Source organism: Gobius niger, assembly GCF_951799975.1.
Source record: "Gobius niger genome assembly, chromosome: 1".
NCBI classification, from domain to species: Eukaryota; Metazoa; Chordata; class Actinopteri; order Gobiiformes; family Gobiidae; genus Gobius; species Gobius niger.
Window position 1 is genome coordinate 57,014,485 of NC_136852.1, and position 15,472 is coordinate 57,029,956.

The 15,472-nt window shown below is 40.2% G+C and overlaps 1 protein-coding gene across 1 annotated transcript; it reads right to left on the reverse strand.

The window, feature by feature from the left end:
- Window positions 1–48: 48 nt before the first annotated feature.
- acacb (acetyl-CoA carboxylase beta) lies at window positions 49–14,845 on the reverse strand. The gene is made up of 53 exons (XM_079554291.1): window positions 14,488–14,845; window positions 12,702–12,834; window positions 12,491–12,629; window positions 12,235–12,344; window positions 12,077–12,158; window positions 11,908–12,006; window positions 11,679–11,782; window positions 11,490–11,600; window positions 11,177–11,386; window positions 10,939–11,109; window positions 10,699–10,860; window positions 10,453–10,616; window positions 10,219–10,369; window positions 10,030–10,133; window positions 9,879–9,960; window positions 9,667–9,812; window positions 9,428–9,578; window positions 9,221–9,355; window positions 8,990–9,136; window positions 8,213–8,401; window positions 8,018–8,118; window positions 7,844–7,932; window positions 7,653–7,777; window positions 7,461–7,574; window positions 7,255–7,368; window positions 7,071–7,160; window positions 6,856–6,974; window positions 6,574–6,597; window positions 6,001–6,141; window positions 5,821–5,914; window positions 5,643–5,750; window positions 5,516–5,572; window positions 5,395–5,436; window positions 5,088–5,303; window positions 4,845–5,000; window positions 4,571–4,774; window positions 4,328–4,483; window positions 4,125–4,247; window positions 3,779–4,048; window positions 3,607–3,704; window positions 3,363–3,483; window positions 3,184–3,294; window positions 2,853–2,996; window positions 2,677–2,791; window positions 2,512–2,605; window positions 2,351–2,447; window positions 2,137–2,272; window positions 1,892–2,069; window positions 1,710–1,822; window positions 1,485–1,639; window positions 1,227–1,397; window positions 1,010–1,146; window positions 49–933 (listed from the first exon to the last, which is right to left on the reverse strand). The coding sequence occupies exons 1-53, from the start codon at window positions 14,841–14,843 to the stop codon at window positions 807–809; spliced, it is 7,086 nt and encodes a 2,361-aa protein (XP_079410417.1). The 5' UTR covers window positions 14,844–14,845; the 3' UTR covers window positions 49–806.
- Between the last annotated feature and the right edge of the window lie 627 nt (window positions 14,846–15,472).

Here is a 15,472-nt window from a genome sequence, read left to right on the forward strand (position 1 = left end):
AAATAAAAACAATTGCAAAGATGTTGGCAAAAATATACCACTGTCATTTATTAAGTTAACAAAAAGCCCTTAAACGCCATTACATCATCACACATTCTTTTGAAATGTTATGACTTGAAGACAATGAAACCAATGAAAAAGGTGGTGCCTTGACCCTTTTCAGAAACCTGAGTTTGATTAATAACAAGGAAGGGAAAAAGATGATCACTTTTCCACTTGTCGTAGCTCAGTGTCAAGGTACGTTTAACAGTCATACACAGGCCCTCTAAATCGCGCAGTCAAACATACAGTGAAATGACAATCCTAGCTGCACACAAGCCCTTTACTGGCCAGCACTATACAAGGTAGTACACTATGCAGGACTCCACCCCCCCCCCACAAAAAAAAAAAAAGTATTGCACTTATACTGACCATCCTGCTCTTGTGGTTTTTCTGATGGCAAGTTAAAAGTTTGATTGACCGACCGCTTCCTGCATTTGCCGATTTCTCATTTTATATAGTGGCAACTCCATGAAAATGGCAGTTCTTTCAATAACAAATTGCAGCATGTAAAGGCTAGAGCATTGAAATACAATGACGTGAAGTGCACTTGGCAACAAAACAGTGTAAAAAACCAAAAACAAAACTCAAGCTCATCTAAAAGTTGAACTGTCAGTGCCCAGTGTGAAATTCTTTCTTGCCGAGCTTAAGAATCCAATAGATGGTGTCGAACCCTCTGTGATTCAAGTCTCCATGGTGCGTTTCGCTGAAATTATTTACTATCACATTCAGCAGCGTCCTGTTTTTATTAGAGTATTACAAAAAGCTTAACTGGTGCTGGGGTCGTCCAGAGTAGCCAAGAGATGGCAAAGTTGTGCTCTCTGTGCTGGGGTGATATATTGGCTCATGTGCATAACACTCTCCATAGCTACATCTGGGTTGGCCTCCACAAGCCTAAAAACAAGAGACACATAAATGGGATTGTAAAAAAGTTCCACACATCACGATAACTAAATTAGCGGGAGATTACCTGTGAATTTGTCGGAGAGCATTTTCTTTCTTCAAGAACTTGATATTTTCCCTGATGGATGATTTCATACCATCTTTTGTGGACAACTGCTGTTCAAGCCACTCAACTACTGCCTGGTTATTGTCCCAAAGGTACGTCTGAAGAACAAAAACACGGCAATTAAAGAACATGTATTTATTCTTTTTGCACAACTAAATAAACCAACAAAGGCACATACCTTGACAGCTCCCTCGGTCTCAACAAACCAGCGGCGCAGCATAGAATGCATGTGCCCATCACTGAGGTCACTGTCAGCCTGCATTATCTCACATTTTACCACCTGCTCCAACAAAAGCCGACGCAGCCGCCAGTAGAAGAAGGGCCGCACATTTTTCCAGTCCAAGATGTCCTGCAAGCAGTGAATTTACATACTCAAAGTGGTTCTACTACACCATAAGCATCATACTGAACCATAATAACTTTTAGGCAAACTTACAGTGATGGCCCCTTTCTCCTGCATCCTGCCAGGGGTGTCATGGAGGTCAACAAACTGCACTGCCACCTGGTGGTAGATGGGCAACAAGAACTCCTCCCTAGCTTTAAGTTTTGTCTCCAGCTCTCGGCAGTCTTTCTCCGGCAACGCTGAGGATGCTAATGAAAATATCAATAATTAGGGACACACCTTAAATGTAACCAGAACACATTACTTTCACTGCCTTACAAAGCTTCTCAGCAACACTGGCATAAACGGGATCCAGTCTCTTCATTGTCTTCAACAAGTCTTTTCTTCTGAATTTAATCTCCACAGTGCCCTCGGCCTCCAGAACTCCGCCTCTAAAACGCCAAAACAAATCAGTAACAGACACATCCTTGGTCTGAAATGTAATGGACAATTCAAAGCACCTGCTCTCCCGGTCCGCATACATCTCCATACACAGTGGGTTGATAGTTGGGTCAATGACTACCCAGGATCCTCCTCTCAGTTCAGCATGAGGCGGGATGTACACTAGAGCTGGCTGCTGGAACTTACGTAAGGCATCCACAATGTAGGCTCCGAACTTGAGAACTTGATCGTACATATCTTCCAAAATAAACCACATTTTAGTAAAAAGGCAGCACAATAAAAGAGCAATAATTATATAACTTACCCTTCATGCCACCAGAAAAGCCTCTCCAGTTGGCGAATATGATGAGAGGCAGCCGTTCATTGTTAAAGTCATTAATGGCTTGAGCTGTTTTGAACGCAGAGTCTGGGAACCAAACCTGTCCAGCCTGTTGCATAACCTACAACAAAATCCAAAGATCTTAGATAAAATTGGATATTTTTGCATTTATTAGAAGAAGAACTTCACTGTAACTAACTTTAGACTCTGAATCCAAATTTGCCGGATCAGCTGGGATGGTGAACTCAACAGTGCGAGTTTCCACAGCAATGACACCAAGAGGTATTCCTCCAAGTCTGTAAGAATTGTTTTATTAATATCAACAATGCATGTGTGTAACATGAGAATAAAGATGCTTACCGTGCCCTGCCCACGACAACAGTTTGAGCCCAAGAAGCCATGATTTCCATAAAAGAGCCGTCGTCAAAGAATCCACTGAGCCAGCCTCCTTTTGCTGCTTCAAGTGTATCACATGAGTAGGCATACAGAATATGTTTTACAATGTATTTTAACTTATGTACTAACAGAGTTTTCCAGCCAACATCCATCGTGGATCGTAGGGCGCTTTTGACGGAGTGAATTCAATCTCTCGGTCAATAGGATCCGTAATTGATAAAACTGGCACAGGGGAATGTTTGTTCTGGATCACAACAGAACAGCGTTGAACAACCAACATTGACTTGACTTTTCACACTTTGTACCTTTGGCATGTAAGATAACCACTGGAGGATCGTGGTGACCCCCTCAAAGTCATCTGGCACTGTGGTATGTGCGACTCCATTGTTGTGCATGATCTGGATGCCGCCCAACTGGTTATTGGAAGAGTAGACCTCTTTGCCAAGGACCTGTCCAGACAAGAACTTACTCTCCATCCAGATTCATGTCATGTAACTTGTATTAGCAATATACATTCAATGCACTGCTGTTCTAGCTTTTGAATGGTCAAAAGGTCATGTGACCGAAACTCAAGAATAGGATCCATATCATAGTCAATGTATTTGTTTTAACACGTTTAAAAAGCATATAACAAACCTTATTCAAAGCACCTGCTCCAGTCAGGATAATATGGGAGTTTTCCACCTGAATCACTCTCTGTCCCAACCGCACCAAATAAGCCCCGATACCAATAGATCGACACGTCACCTGCGAAAAGGCAAGTGAGACATTTTCTTAACATCATAAATCTTTTTAAAGGTTATTTTCTGCCTTACCAAACTGATAGTGATGATATCCTCATAGGCCTGAGATGACTCTCCAGCAATAGTGCCAGAACCTCGAAGGTTCTCAACACCGAGACCATCCTCTTTTCCAATAATATCTGTGATTATGTACCTGTTAGACAAAGATGCTGATTCATTAACAAGAAAACTGGTGTTGGAGATTCCTCTGGATAAAAATAGACAAAATACAGACTAATTAAAATTATAAATCATGAACAAAATAAACGTGTTCCACCTGGACTCTCCGTCCTCCTCTACGTGGCGACAGTGAACAGAATTGGCGGAGCTGATGCACGTGTAGTCCTGAGGCGTCAGGTACAGATACTTAAACCCCTGTGGAGAAATAATAATACAAACATTTGAGGTGAATAAATTCTACTTTACTTCTTTGGTGTTCTTTTCCTTACCTTATAGGGGTCAGAAGGGTCTATCCAGGCCACTTTAAACATGTTTTTAACCTCCTCTGCAAGTCCAATGCGAGCGCCGCTGTTGGCTGCGATGTAAATGCGCGGAATACCTTCCGCTCGAGCCAGTTCAGATGCCCTGAGGAACAGCTTATCCTCTTGGGGACCAAATGATCCAATCATGTGAGTGATGTCATTAGAGATCACAACAATATCACGGCCTTCTGGGTATTCAGGAGTTTTCATTCTCATTTTGAATGCAACCATCCCCACCTGAAATAAAGGGACAAGATTATTACTGTGTGACCACGAACTAGTGTACGAGTACAAGCTCAATGAGGATGGTTACTTGATTATCTCCCGGCAGCCGGTTCATCTGCACTAGATGCTCTTCAGAGTCCAGTACCAGCTCAGTGCACATCAGCACGTCTTTTGGAGCTTTGTCCCTCGGGCCCCATAAGTTGAACAGTGCCTATGTTTCCATTCATCAAAAGAATGAGGTTATTATGGGGTGGATTTGAATAATGTAAGACTATAGGGCTACAGTGGTACCTGTCTGAACATCTCAGGAAAGTCATAGACGTATGTAGTACCCAGAGTTTGGGCCTGAAACCTCTTGGCCTGAAGCAGGTCTTTGGTCACATATGGAGTATTGATGAGCATGCCATGCAGAGGACATGGTTTCTCACAGTACGACTGGAACATAATCTGAAACAGCACGGTTATAGATTATAAATTAATTTATATTCAGTTATTTCTGAACAGATTTGACTGAATCAGAGTGATTTCACTGACCTGCCCAGAAGATGAATCAATTACTTCTTTGTACAAGCTTATGTCTAAATAGTAGCCAGATTCATTGGTCAGAAACAAGCGGATGGGGATGGCATTGCCATTGCTCGTTTCACGAATGTTAATCTTCAGCTCAGCTTGAAGGACTCGCAACTTCCACAGGCGGCTGCCGTAGCGCATTACCATGGAGCGCACAGACTCTTCAATCTTCAGATTTAAAGAAAATATGTCAATGAGACAGATACTGACAAGATACTGTGAAGTGTTATCTGCTCACCTTGGAAGGATCCATAATTACAGTAGGGACAAAATTTAGAAAGATGTGATTACAGTCAGTGCGGACAGAAGTGTTGCTGAAAGCAACTTCTAGTTCATCCATTGCCTCCAGCAGAAGACGCTCCCCTTCATTCTGAAGATACTCAAAAGAAGCTTCCTATTGTGTAAACAAAAGAACAAAGAAAAGAAAAATAATTATTGTATCGTACCTTTAAACCTTTGAATGGGAATAAGCACTTTTTACCTTTGTGATCAGATCAGAGTGGCGAATGATCGCTCGAATAAAAAAGCGGTAGTCTGTGACCTCGGCCCCATCCTGAGCGTGAGCTGCACCGAGATACAGGTGCATTTTATGGTTCTCACAGGGGACGGCTTTCAGGTCAAAGTTTCTCATACGGTTGAGCTCCAGCTGAAAGGCTAGTGCCGGCTCCAGATGTCTGTAAATACGATCCTCAAGAAACTTCAAATAAAGCACAACGGTTGTTTTTGATCCAAATGATTATTTAAATATTTTTTTATTTCATGTGAGATTTTAAACACAATAAACTTACATCATCTCTTGCTCTGAAAGTGAAGAACTTGGGAAATTCTCTCTGTCAACAATAAATCCAAACAAACCCAACTAAATATTATACAAAATAATATATTGTATTTATTTTGGCATTAAATTACCTTTTGTGCAACCAAAAATGTGATTCTCCTAATGCCACGGTCAAAAAGCTTTGATTTCTATTAAAACAGATTTAATGCTTGTTAGCAGCACATACGAACTCTAATTTTACCGTAATCAAAAATGTACCTGTGACTGAGTGAAATCAGAAAAGGTTTTGACCAAAGCGTCATCATCTTCTGTGTCTGCATTTTTTAAGGAAACATTGATGATGTGAATTGGATTCTCCGTTGAATTCTGTACAGTGCAAAATATATAGTCAATGACAGCAATTTTGATGCTTGGTAAACAAAAAGAAGATACATACTTTTAAGTCTTCGTTAAAATTGCAGCATGACTCCAACATGGACACATTTTCTAGGAAAGAATCACTAAAGCTCGAGAGGATTTCCCCAAAGTTTCTACAATGAAGAAAACCACAGTCAGGTCTTTCGCTGCTTTGTGAGACTTTGGTGAGGGAAGAAGGTCTGACAATTGAAACTGTTACCTTTTGAAGTCGTCAAAACACTGCAAAGCCACCATGGCCCCCATGCGTTGACAGGGCGGAGACAAGCCTCCCTCCAAAAACAGTTCACTGCTCTGTCGCCTCATATTAAACTGGCTCGAACTGCTCACTGGAATAGGAACCCTAGAGAAGACATAGAGGGAATATGAAAACACTAATGAGAAACACACAAAGGTTGAATTTCATTTTCAAATAAAAACAAGCAATTATGTCATACATTACCAAACCTTTTGATTCTGCAACCATTTTGAATTGACTTATATGTTATCCAAGTTGTTGCAATTAAAAATAGATCTTTTTATATTATATTTCCTATTTCTATCTGGTAGCGATAAACATTTGGTGCTTTTGAGAAGTGCATGCATTTGGCAAAAAAGATTCACCTTTAAAAAGGCCTTAAAAAAATCCCAGGTAATAAACATAAATTAAACATAAATGAATTGAGCTTTTACTTCTAGATAAAAGGACAGAGAACGGAAGTTCAGTGCATTTGTCATGCATTACAGTGAGACAGACACACAGTTGTTTGGCTGGCTGGGAGGAGCTTTACTCTACCTGTTCAGAGTAGGGTTGCTCCCTCTGAAATCAGACCATTCATAAATCAATATAAGCAGTGGACAGTCAACCTCTAAGAGTTTTTCCACTTAACGCTGCTAAATTTACCAAGAAGCAAATATAAGCAGGGTGTGTTTTTCATAATAACTCATAATAACTGATCAGAAATCATCACAGCACTCGCACAGATACATGTCCAAACAAAGAGGCTTGATAAAAATCAACTTAATATTGAAAGTAAAAGGGTCTAAAATGATTGTTTTTTTTAGTTAGTGTAGTCACCTGTTGGGATGTGATGACGGCAACATAAACTGGAAATCCACAGCACAAGTCCCGTCCAGGAGCTGGTGATGTTGAATACTGTTCAGCTCATAAGCAATGTAAGCTCTGCGGACATACACCTATTGAACAAATTAAAGCAAATTAATTACTCTCGCAAATGTTTATTGTAAAAAAAAAAAATACAAATAAACAATATTTTGGATTATTTTGCTTACCTCAAGTGCAGCCATGCACACAACCTGATTAACATGGTAAAAGAAATTTGGCAAAACATCAAAGATTGACGTCTCTGAGAGGATGAGTTTCTGATGACATTATGATAAAATAAGAAACAAAAAATAAATACATTGTTGGAAAATATAATATTTGTTTGAAAACAAAAATGTACAAGAGTTTCACCTTCAAATTCTCTGGACAAAACTGGTGTCCGTACATATCAATAGCAGACAGAAAGATAGACTCCACCTGGTTGTGTCTGAGTTCATACGAGGGCAGATGAGAGGCAATCAGCACCTGCGATGAAACAAGTACAAAATAAAAAACAACACCGGCCTCATTAGCTCAATTACTAATTATTAAACTAGGATTTCAACAATAACTCGTACCTGTCTGGCTCTTAAAGCCACCTTTGAGTTCTCCATTTTATTAAGTTGTGTGAGCTCATTTAAAATGGCCATCAGCTCGTCAGCCAGAGTTGGGTCTCTTCCACACAGCTGGTCCTACAAGATTGACCCTGATCAAGATAATGGGCTCCAAATATAATGTATAAAAAAATACCCACACTGTATATGCCTTACAATAAGCATGGTGACCAAGATATTCTTCTTGGAGACTTGGGCGTGTGAGAAGATGTAATTGACGACTGGAGTCATGTCAGGCTTGTAGCGCTCCCTCAGGTTGAAGACACACTTATCATAGTGGGCTGTGAACGAGTTTCAATATATCAGCAATAAATAAAAACACAAATATTACTCAAAGTGCTCTCTACCTTGCTGAAACTGCATTTCTACTTCCAAGTACCGCTTTAGCAAATCCAGAACCACCGCTTTTATATAACCACGGATTCCACTGCGGTACCTGAGGTGAAATACAAATAGCACAATGTGTTTAATAAAACTGCATGGAGTTGTGCAAATAAAGTTTATCCGTATCACAAACTTGCCTCTGCACAAGCTGGACAATACTCTGAGTGTTCATGAAAAATACTTCTCTATCTGCTTTTCTCTGAAGAGTTGCAGCATGAGAATCGAGAATATTTGCAATCTGTAAAAATGAGCAAGTGTTTGTATATTCAGACACACTTTCAAATGCACAGGTTAAAGCACTCTGTTGTAGTAAACAGTAAGACAGGTTTTACCTTTTGACTTGGGAACTGGCACAGGACAGAAGTAATGTTGCTGGCATACTGCGCCATGACTTTGCGGATTTCCTTATCCACACTGGGAGGGATGCGTACCGCCACACTCGTCATGATCTCCTGCAGCTCCAGCAGTGGCAGTGACGGGTCTCGTAAGGTTTTCATGAGAATAGCCACCCAGTCTTTGAGCTGAAAGAAATACGGGTGAAACACAAATATCGTTAAAAGTGCATTCATTTCTGTAATTCAATTTAAAATCACACCACGTAAAACTTACCCAATAAACAAAATGTAGATATAAGCATTTACATATTTTCATCATGGAAAAATCCAACATAAATATCCAAACAAACATGTGCTTTTGCTGTGAGCGGCTCACATCTCCTAAGACACGACTGTAACTTTACCGGGAGTGGATAGGTCTCCAGCTCGTCTCCATGGAGATGTGACTTAAGTCAGCAGAACTTGAGATTTAAGTAGGTTAGGTTCTCATCCAAATCCATTCTTCGCCTTTAATTGTTTGATGATTGTTTATAAGTTTGATTATTATGGCTCAGCTTGTAAAAACCCCAAATTAAAAATCTCAGAAAAAGTAAATATTTTGAAAATGGACTGTAAGCCAAAATCATCAAAATTATAACAAATAAAGGCTTGAAATATGTCACTTTGCATGTAATGAGTCTATATCATACATAAGTTTCACATTTTAAGTTGAATTGCAGAAATAAATTAACTTTTGCACGATAAGGCTGCAGAGCAGGTATTACTGTGACTTACCTTGTTATTAAAGTAGGGTTCTTCAAGACAATATCCTTCCATAACTTTTATGAGGTTCTCCAAGACAGAGTGGAACTTCTGGTGTAACTTTTCACCGACAATATGCATTTGTTGTTGAGATGGCAGTTTAGATGTGTAGAGCTCAACCTGCAACAATAAGGAACATGGCTCACTTAACCACCAAAAGCTAGTATTATATAAACCATTTAAGACAAAAGGTTCACAGCACACCCTGTGTACACTGCTAGGATCGTCCAGGTTCATATGTGCAACTACACAACCAGTTTCAAGCATAGCCCCGGGCCTCTTTACAAAATGAATGCATCCAGACTGATGCACCGTCAACGTCATGACCATTTTCATCACCTAAAACAAACACAAATTTAAAAACACATTGCAGATTGTGACACATTAAAAGGCACAGGTTTTAATAATGACCTCAATCTCTGCATAGGGCTCCCCAGCAAAAATATGACCTCCATCCTCAATGACATACTGCAGCAGTTTACCAGCAGAGGGCGACCTTAGCACGGTGGGGTCCTTCTCTTTCTCAAACACACAGGTTTTGTTGCCCACAATTATTCTATAGCTGTTGAGAGGAAGAAAAACATCAATAAAGAAATTCAGTATGAATAGAAACCCTCAAATAGGAGTCATTAAATATTTGTTCGGAGCACCTGTCCACTTCCTCCTTCATGTAAGTGGTGTGACTGCTGCCATCATAGGAAAACAGAAGACCACCATCGCTCAACCTATGCACATCAATCTCTATGTCCGAGCCGTTCATGATGAGGACGTAAGTAGTTGGGGATTGTCGGGCCACCTGTAAGCAGATGATTCAGTGTGAAGAAAACGCAGCTTAAAGAAAAGCATAACTCTATAGCATTACCTTCAGACAGTATTTGACACCTTCATAAATAAGGTCCACATTGATAGAGTTGAGCAAACTTGCAGCCGGTAGCACTTGGCCTCTAAACACATTTACACAAAATAATAAACAGAAAACACAAATAAAGCAAGAATAAACTGAACATACCCACCTTTCTAGTGAATGCAAAAAGTCTGACATGCTCTTCCTGAAGCTAGCATCAGCGACATGCAGAGCTCCGCATATAATTCCCAATATTGTGTCTGGTCTTTCGGCCTACAAAACATACACATAGTTCCACCTATTTAAATTTGTTTGGACAAAAGCTGAAATTGGTTGTCAATGGTTTTAGGATTCATACCTGCACTTTTTCTGCAATGAGATGATCGAGCCAGCCTGTGTCAGTGTCGTTGTTTCTAAAGCTTTCTGTCTCTAGTAACTTTATAAGGTATTCAACAGTGGTTCGAAAGTCGCCTCTAATGGAAAGTTCCTTCATTGCCACCACCATGTTACTGAAACAAACATAGATTAGTTTGACAAAAGACTAGTCATAATTAATATCCATCGCTTAACCACAAAAAAAAAACATGCTTACGAAATAGCTTCCTCGCGGTTTTCACCCCAAGAGAAGCAGTGACCGAACTGTGAGTCTGCAAATTCATGTAATCCACCAGCTGCACCAACACTGAAGTAACCCCAGACATTCTTACTGCTGCGAAAGTTTAATTCCTGAACTGTACCAGAGCTTGGCTTAAAACCCTAACAAAGAGAAGCAGTTTTCACAAAGGTTTTACAGTGTTCTACAATAATCCTTCTTTGAAGGTTGAGACATTGACAATACCTCATCAGGGTTTTCACTTGTGATCCGTGCAGCGATGACATGGCCTCTTGGACATGGAATACAGTCTGGATTTTCAAAGTCAATGACAGAGTCACCCCACGGATCTTTTTTATAAAGCAAGCGGATATCCTTTATTCTATGAAGTGGAATGCCCATTGCAACCTACAACAGATTGTACAGCTGGTTAATTTGTTGGTGTTTAACAAGGTATGTAATGCTTATTCTTGCATTAAGACTTACTTGAAGCTGCGCTGCCGGCAAGTTGACATCTCCAATCATCTCTGTACATGGATGTTCAACCTGCAGACGGGGGTTCAGCTCCAGAAAATAAAAACTTCCGTCTTCAGAGAAGAGGTACTCCACTGTCCCTGCACTGACATAGCCCACCATTTTGGCCAGCCTCACAGCAAACTGTCCCAGAGATAAACAGAGTGTCAGAGAAAGCTTTATTTATTGAAAAGAAAAAAAAACACTTCACCTTTTCCATTTGCTCTAATGTAGATGAAGAAGCTATCGTGGCTGGAGCTTCCTCGATGATCTTCTGGTGTCTCCTCTGGACAGAGCAGTCTCGTCCAAACAGAGAAATAGCATTTCCATACTCATCTGCCAGGATTTGAACCTCGAGATGTCGAGCATGTTGGGCCAGTTGCATTAGAAAAATAGGTGAGCCAGGAACTTCTGTCTGAACCTGCAAAACACAAGCACAATGGTCAGTACAAATCAATCAATCAATAATCCAGTCAATAACTGCTGATTATCAAACACTACAAAAGAGCATGTAAAAAACAAACCTGTCTGAATGCACTTGGAAAATCATCTGCACACTCTACTTTACGAATACCCTTTCCACCTCCACCCTCTGAGGCTTTAATTACAACAGGATATCCAATTTTCTCAGCCCCCTGTTGAAAACAGATTCTTATATTAGAGAGAGCCATTTTATGTCATAATTTACATAATTTACATCTGATTTCACTTACTTCAAGTCCTTTCTCGACATCATTTACACATCCACGTACATATATCTCTGAAGGAACACTGTAATATTGCTTCTGATCCTTCTTGTCGCATTTTATGCTCAGGCCTAAAGTACATAAATAGACTGATAAATGGACATGACCTTTAAACACATTTTGCTACAACAGAAAGTCTGCAGCCAGTGTTTACACTATATCAAGGACTGAATGTGAGAGTGAGGGTATGCATCACCTGATCCAGTCCAGGGCAGAGTGGGAATGTCGGCACTCTGTGCCACAATAGACGAAGCCACTTTATCACCAAGAGCCCACATGGCTTTACTGGATGGCCCTAAAAGAGGACACTTTTTACGGTCAAACTAAACTATTAGGAACAATAAAAAAGATTGACAAGATGATACCTAAAAATGAAATCCCTGCTTTGTTTAGGAGTTCAGGAAGTTTGGGATTTTCAGAAGCATGACCCCAGCCTGCCCATACAGCCTAAACAAACCAAAACCAAACAATGTTATCACAGTAGTTTTAATTCAAAGCGCAAAAGGGTAACTCTATGCAATACCTGCACTGGAATTCTTTTAGCAATGTCAACTATCAGCTCTACATTTGCATAGTTGTTGTTATTAGGACCGCCGGTCACCGGCACGTAATGGTCAGCCATCTTGATGTATTCTGCAAACAGATAAAATACTGATATTGACTTAATTGGTACAGGTTTCAGATAAACCTATCAGTAAAAACGACAGTTAACGTCACTTAGATAGAAGAGAGTGGATTAGCTGCTAGTTAAATATGCAATAGTGATAAGAAACAGTGACCTGCATTGGCTTTCAAGTCTTCAGGTGTTACCATGACAACGAAACGAATGATCCGCTCATTACGAAACATTTCATAAGACCAGCGGCGGATAGATCTCATACATTTTACTGCAGCTATACCATTGTTAGCAATCAATACCTGCAAAACAAACAGAACATGGGGTTTAAAGGCAAGTCAAATGAGCTCATTTAAGATCAAGTTTAAACATACTTTTTCTATGACACGGCAACCACCAAACCGGGTCACAAACTCCGCTGGAGAAGCCACCGTGAAATCTCTTGATAGATCCATTTTTCTTTGTTCACGTCCCTTTTTCACCAAATGAGGACCAGACATACTAGGCCTAGGAACAAGTACTTTGTTAATTCATAGAGGGGCAAAACCTTTTTTAAATTAAAACAAGGTTGTAACCTTCAAAAATGTCTGAAACAGAAAACAGCAGACAAAGTAGAGATTTATTACAAATCATACTATCAAAAACTTCAACAACACACCAGAGCAAAAGGGCTGAACAGACTCACAAAATAATTACGCTTTCTTTTGCTTTTAAATCAGGATCATAATCATTATTATTAAAACAGATCCGCTACATCGTGTTTGTCTTTCTGGTAAATCATTAGAATATTCCACAACAATCAAGGAAATCCCATGCAGAAATTAACCAACAACACTGCTGCTGCTGCTAGCAAACCAATTAAGACGAGGAAACTAATTGTACGCACACTGACTGAATAAATATTGCTGTAAATTATAACTTAACATACCATGATTCTGTGTTGGGCTGCTCGTATGAGAGTGGTGTGGTAATCCCTCCACTAGAGAGTTCAGAGATGTGTGGCTAAAGTCAAGACGATATGGCAAAGAAACAGGGGAGTTGCACCAGAGGCTTTTATTGTGAAGCTGCAATAGTGTCTGTGCTGATGACCTTTAGACACAACACCTGCACTGTACCATCCAGTCGAGATTACACACTGTACTTGTGCTACTGAACGATAACCCTTTCCTTTTCGAGAATCTTGCACCATTGCTCCTTTACAGACATGACCCATTATAAAACTAGGCAAACTCTTTGTCAAAGTTCAACAAGTGCCGTTTTAATAACTGCATCTCAAGAGCACGCGATGGCATGCACAGTTCTTAAATTCTTGGCATACTCACTGCAGCAAACCGTCTTCCATGTCCTGAAACATAAGGCATGTGCCAACAAAAACAAACTTCTTCTCAACTCCTCTTTTTAATTTGCCATGACTTTACTTTGCACAAAACAAACTCCGCTTAACAATGTCTCAAGGTGTATTTTGCCTTAGCACCACTGACCTTTGCATAAAAGAGAACCAGCTGCAAACTCCAACACTGTTTTCTTCCATGTTTTAGCCAGAATTGGAGCTGTGCTAAGCTAAGATGAAAACAAAAGCCCAGCAGCTACTTCCTCTTTACTGCTCCCCCTCTGCTTTCCCCTCCCACTTCTGCTAAAGGCAGAGCACATCACAGACCACCACACAAATATGCAAACATGGGCCAAGTTTCACGCTGCAGCTTCAGTACGCAGAAAAGTAAAGTGCTTTTTACTCACTCACTCATCTATAAAACAGACTTTTCAAAAATCTATTGATATTTTAGCACAAGAATATTCCTTACCTGACTCCATCTTTTGATAGTTGCTCTCAATAAACTATCATTACATTTTCTGTATAAACTATGAGTGTAGTTCAGCAACTACACTTTAAACCATTACCAGATAAACGCTAACCCCACTTTGTAAAGAGATGTAGCCTGTAGCTAACTGAGAGCTGTGGCCTGGACTGACAGTGCTCCGCAAAGTCATCGGGCTGAAATCTCAAGCCAATAATAGAGTTGGGTGTTTGACATGCCACAATAACACACATCTGCTCTGATAACTAACAGCACAGGCACAAATATAACACGAGGCAACAAGTGTGTGTCTGAGTTTAAAATGCACAAAAAAAGTCGACAATGGATGTAAATTAACTCTTACTTCATGCGAGTGGTTGAATGTGGAATTTCAGTATTTTGTGGAGCAGAGGTTGGTTTTGATGTAGATGGTAAAGGTTCACAGCTTGGGGGTTTTGTGGCAACAGTTTCCTCATCTGAAGAGTTGTCCTCTGAGGCTCCAAGGATGAATTTGAGGCGCTCCCTAGCCTCTGGTCCGGAGCTGAGCTTTGGCACAGTCTGACTCCTCAGAAATGAGGACTTTACCTGAGACATTTCTGTAGGTGATGTGTGTGAGCGGACATTGGTCACCGTTACGGGCCAATTGTCCTGTGAGGAGTCCTGTGAGTCCACTGCGGAAGAACCACAGCCATACAGCGTTTCCTCCTCTTTCTCAGGCATGACTACAGTTCAAGTTACAGGACATCCCAAAAGCACAGTTCACCTTGTTGATCCTAAACAAAAGAAGACAGACCAAAGTCATGCTTAACATTATAGAATTCGGGAATGTGATGTCATATCGCTAAGCATTATGGGATTAGCAGCAATTGTAAACTAATGGAGATTTTAAAAGTTAAAATACTGGCGTTATTGTTCACATTAAAACACTTGAACACCACAGTGTGTTAGATGTATTTACCAGCAGTAACTCAGCAGCTAACGGCGTTGTTCTATGGCTATTTTCTCCACTTTTTATATTGTTGTTAGGTAATGTTTAGTCTATGGAAATGTATGCTAACAGTTGCAAAGATGGCGCATCTCCATGGTAACTGTGGAATTTCTATACAGGGACAGCTGTCTAAAAAGTTGTGCTGGCTTAATAAATGATTGTTCACAAAAGAAACAATCTGACGCAGGGGCTGTACATTTTAGTCCTCCAGGCAAACTCTAAAACACTGAGAGAATTAATTAAAAGTATAAGTTTAAATAATTTACAATACATACTGGTTGGCAGAGTTTACCAATCCCAGTGAGGCTGAAGCAAACAGCCTGCCCACAACAGCTGACAGCCCCCAATGGCAGCTTCATGT

Bases quoted from the DNA above. Each gene is read 5' to 3' on its own strand.
- acacb (XM_079554291.1), bottom strand. From the start codon at position 14,843: ATGCCTGAGAAAGAGGAGGAAACGCTGTATGGCTGTGGTTCTTCCGCA. The intron at 12,835-14,487 runs GTAAGAGTTAAT...ACTTGTTCCTAG, and splicing joins CATTCAACCACTCGCATGAA to GCCTAGTATGTCTGGTCCTC. The intron at 3,295-3,362 runs GTAAGGCAGAAA...GCCTTTTCGCAG, and splicing joins ATATCATCACTATCAGTTTG to GTGACGTGTCGATCTATTGG.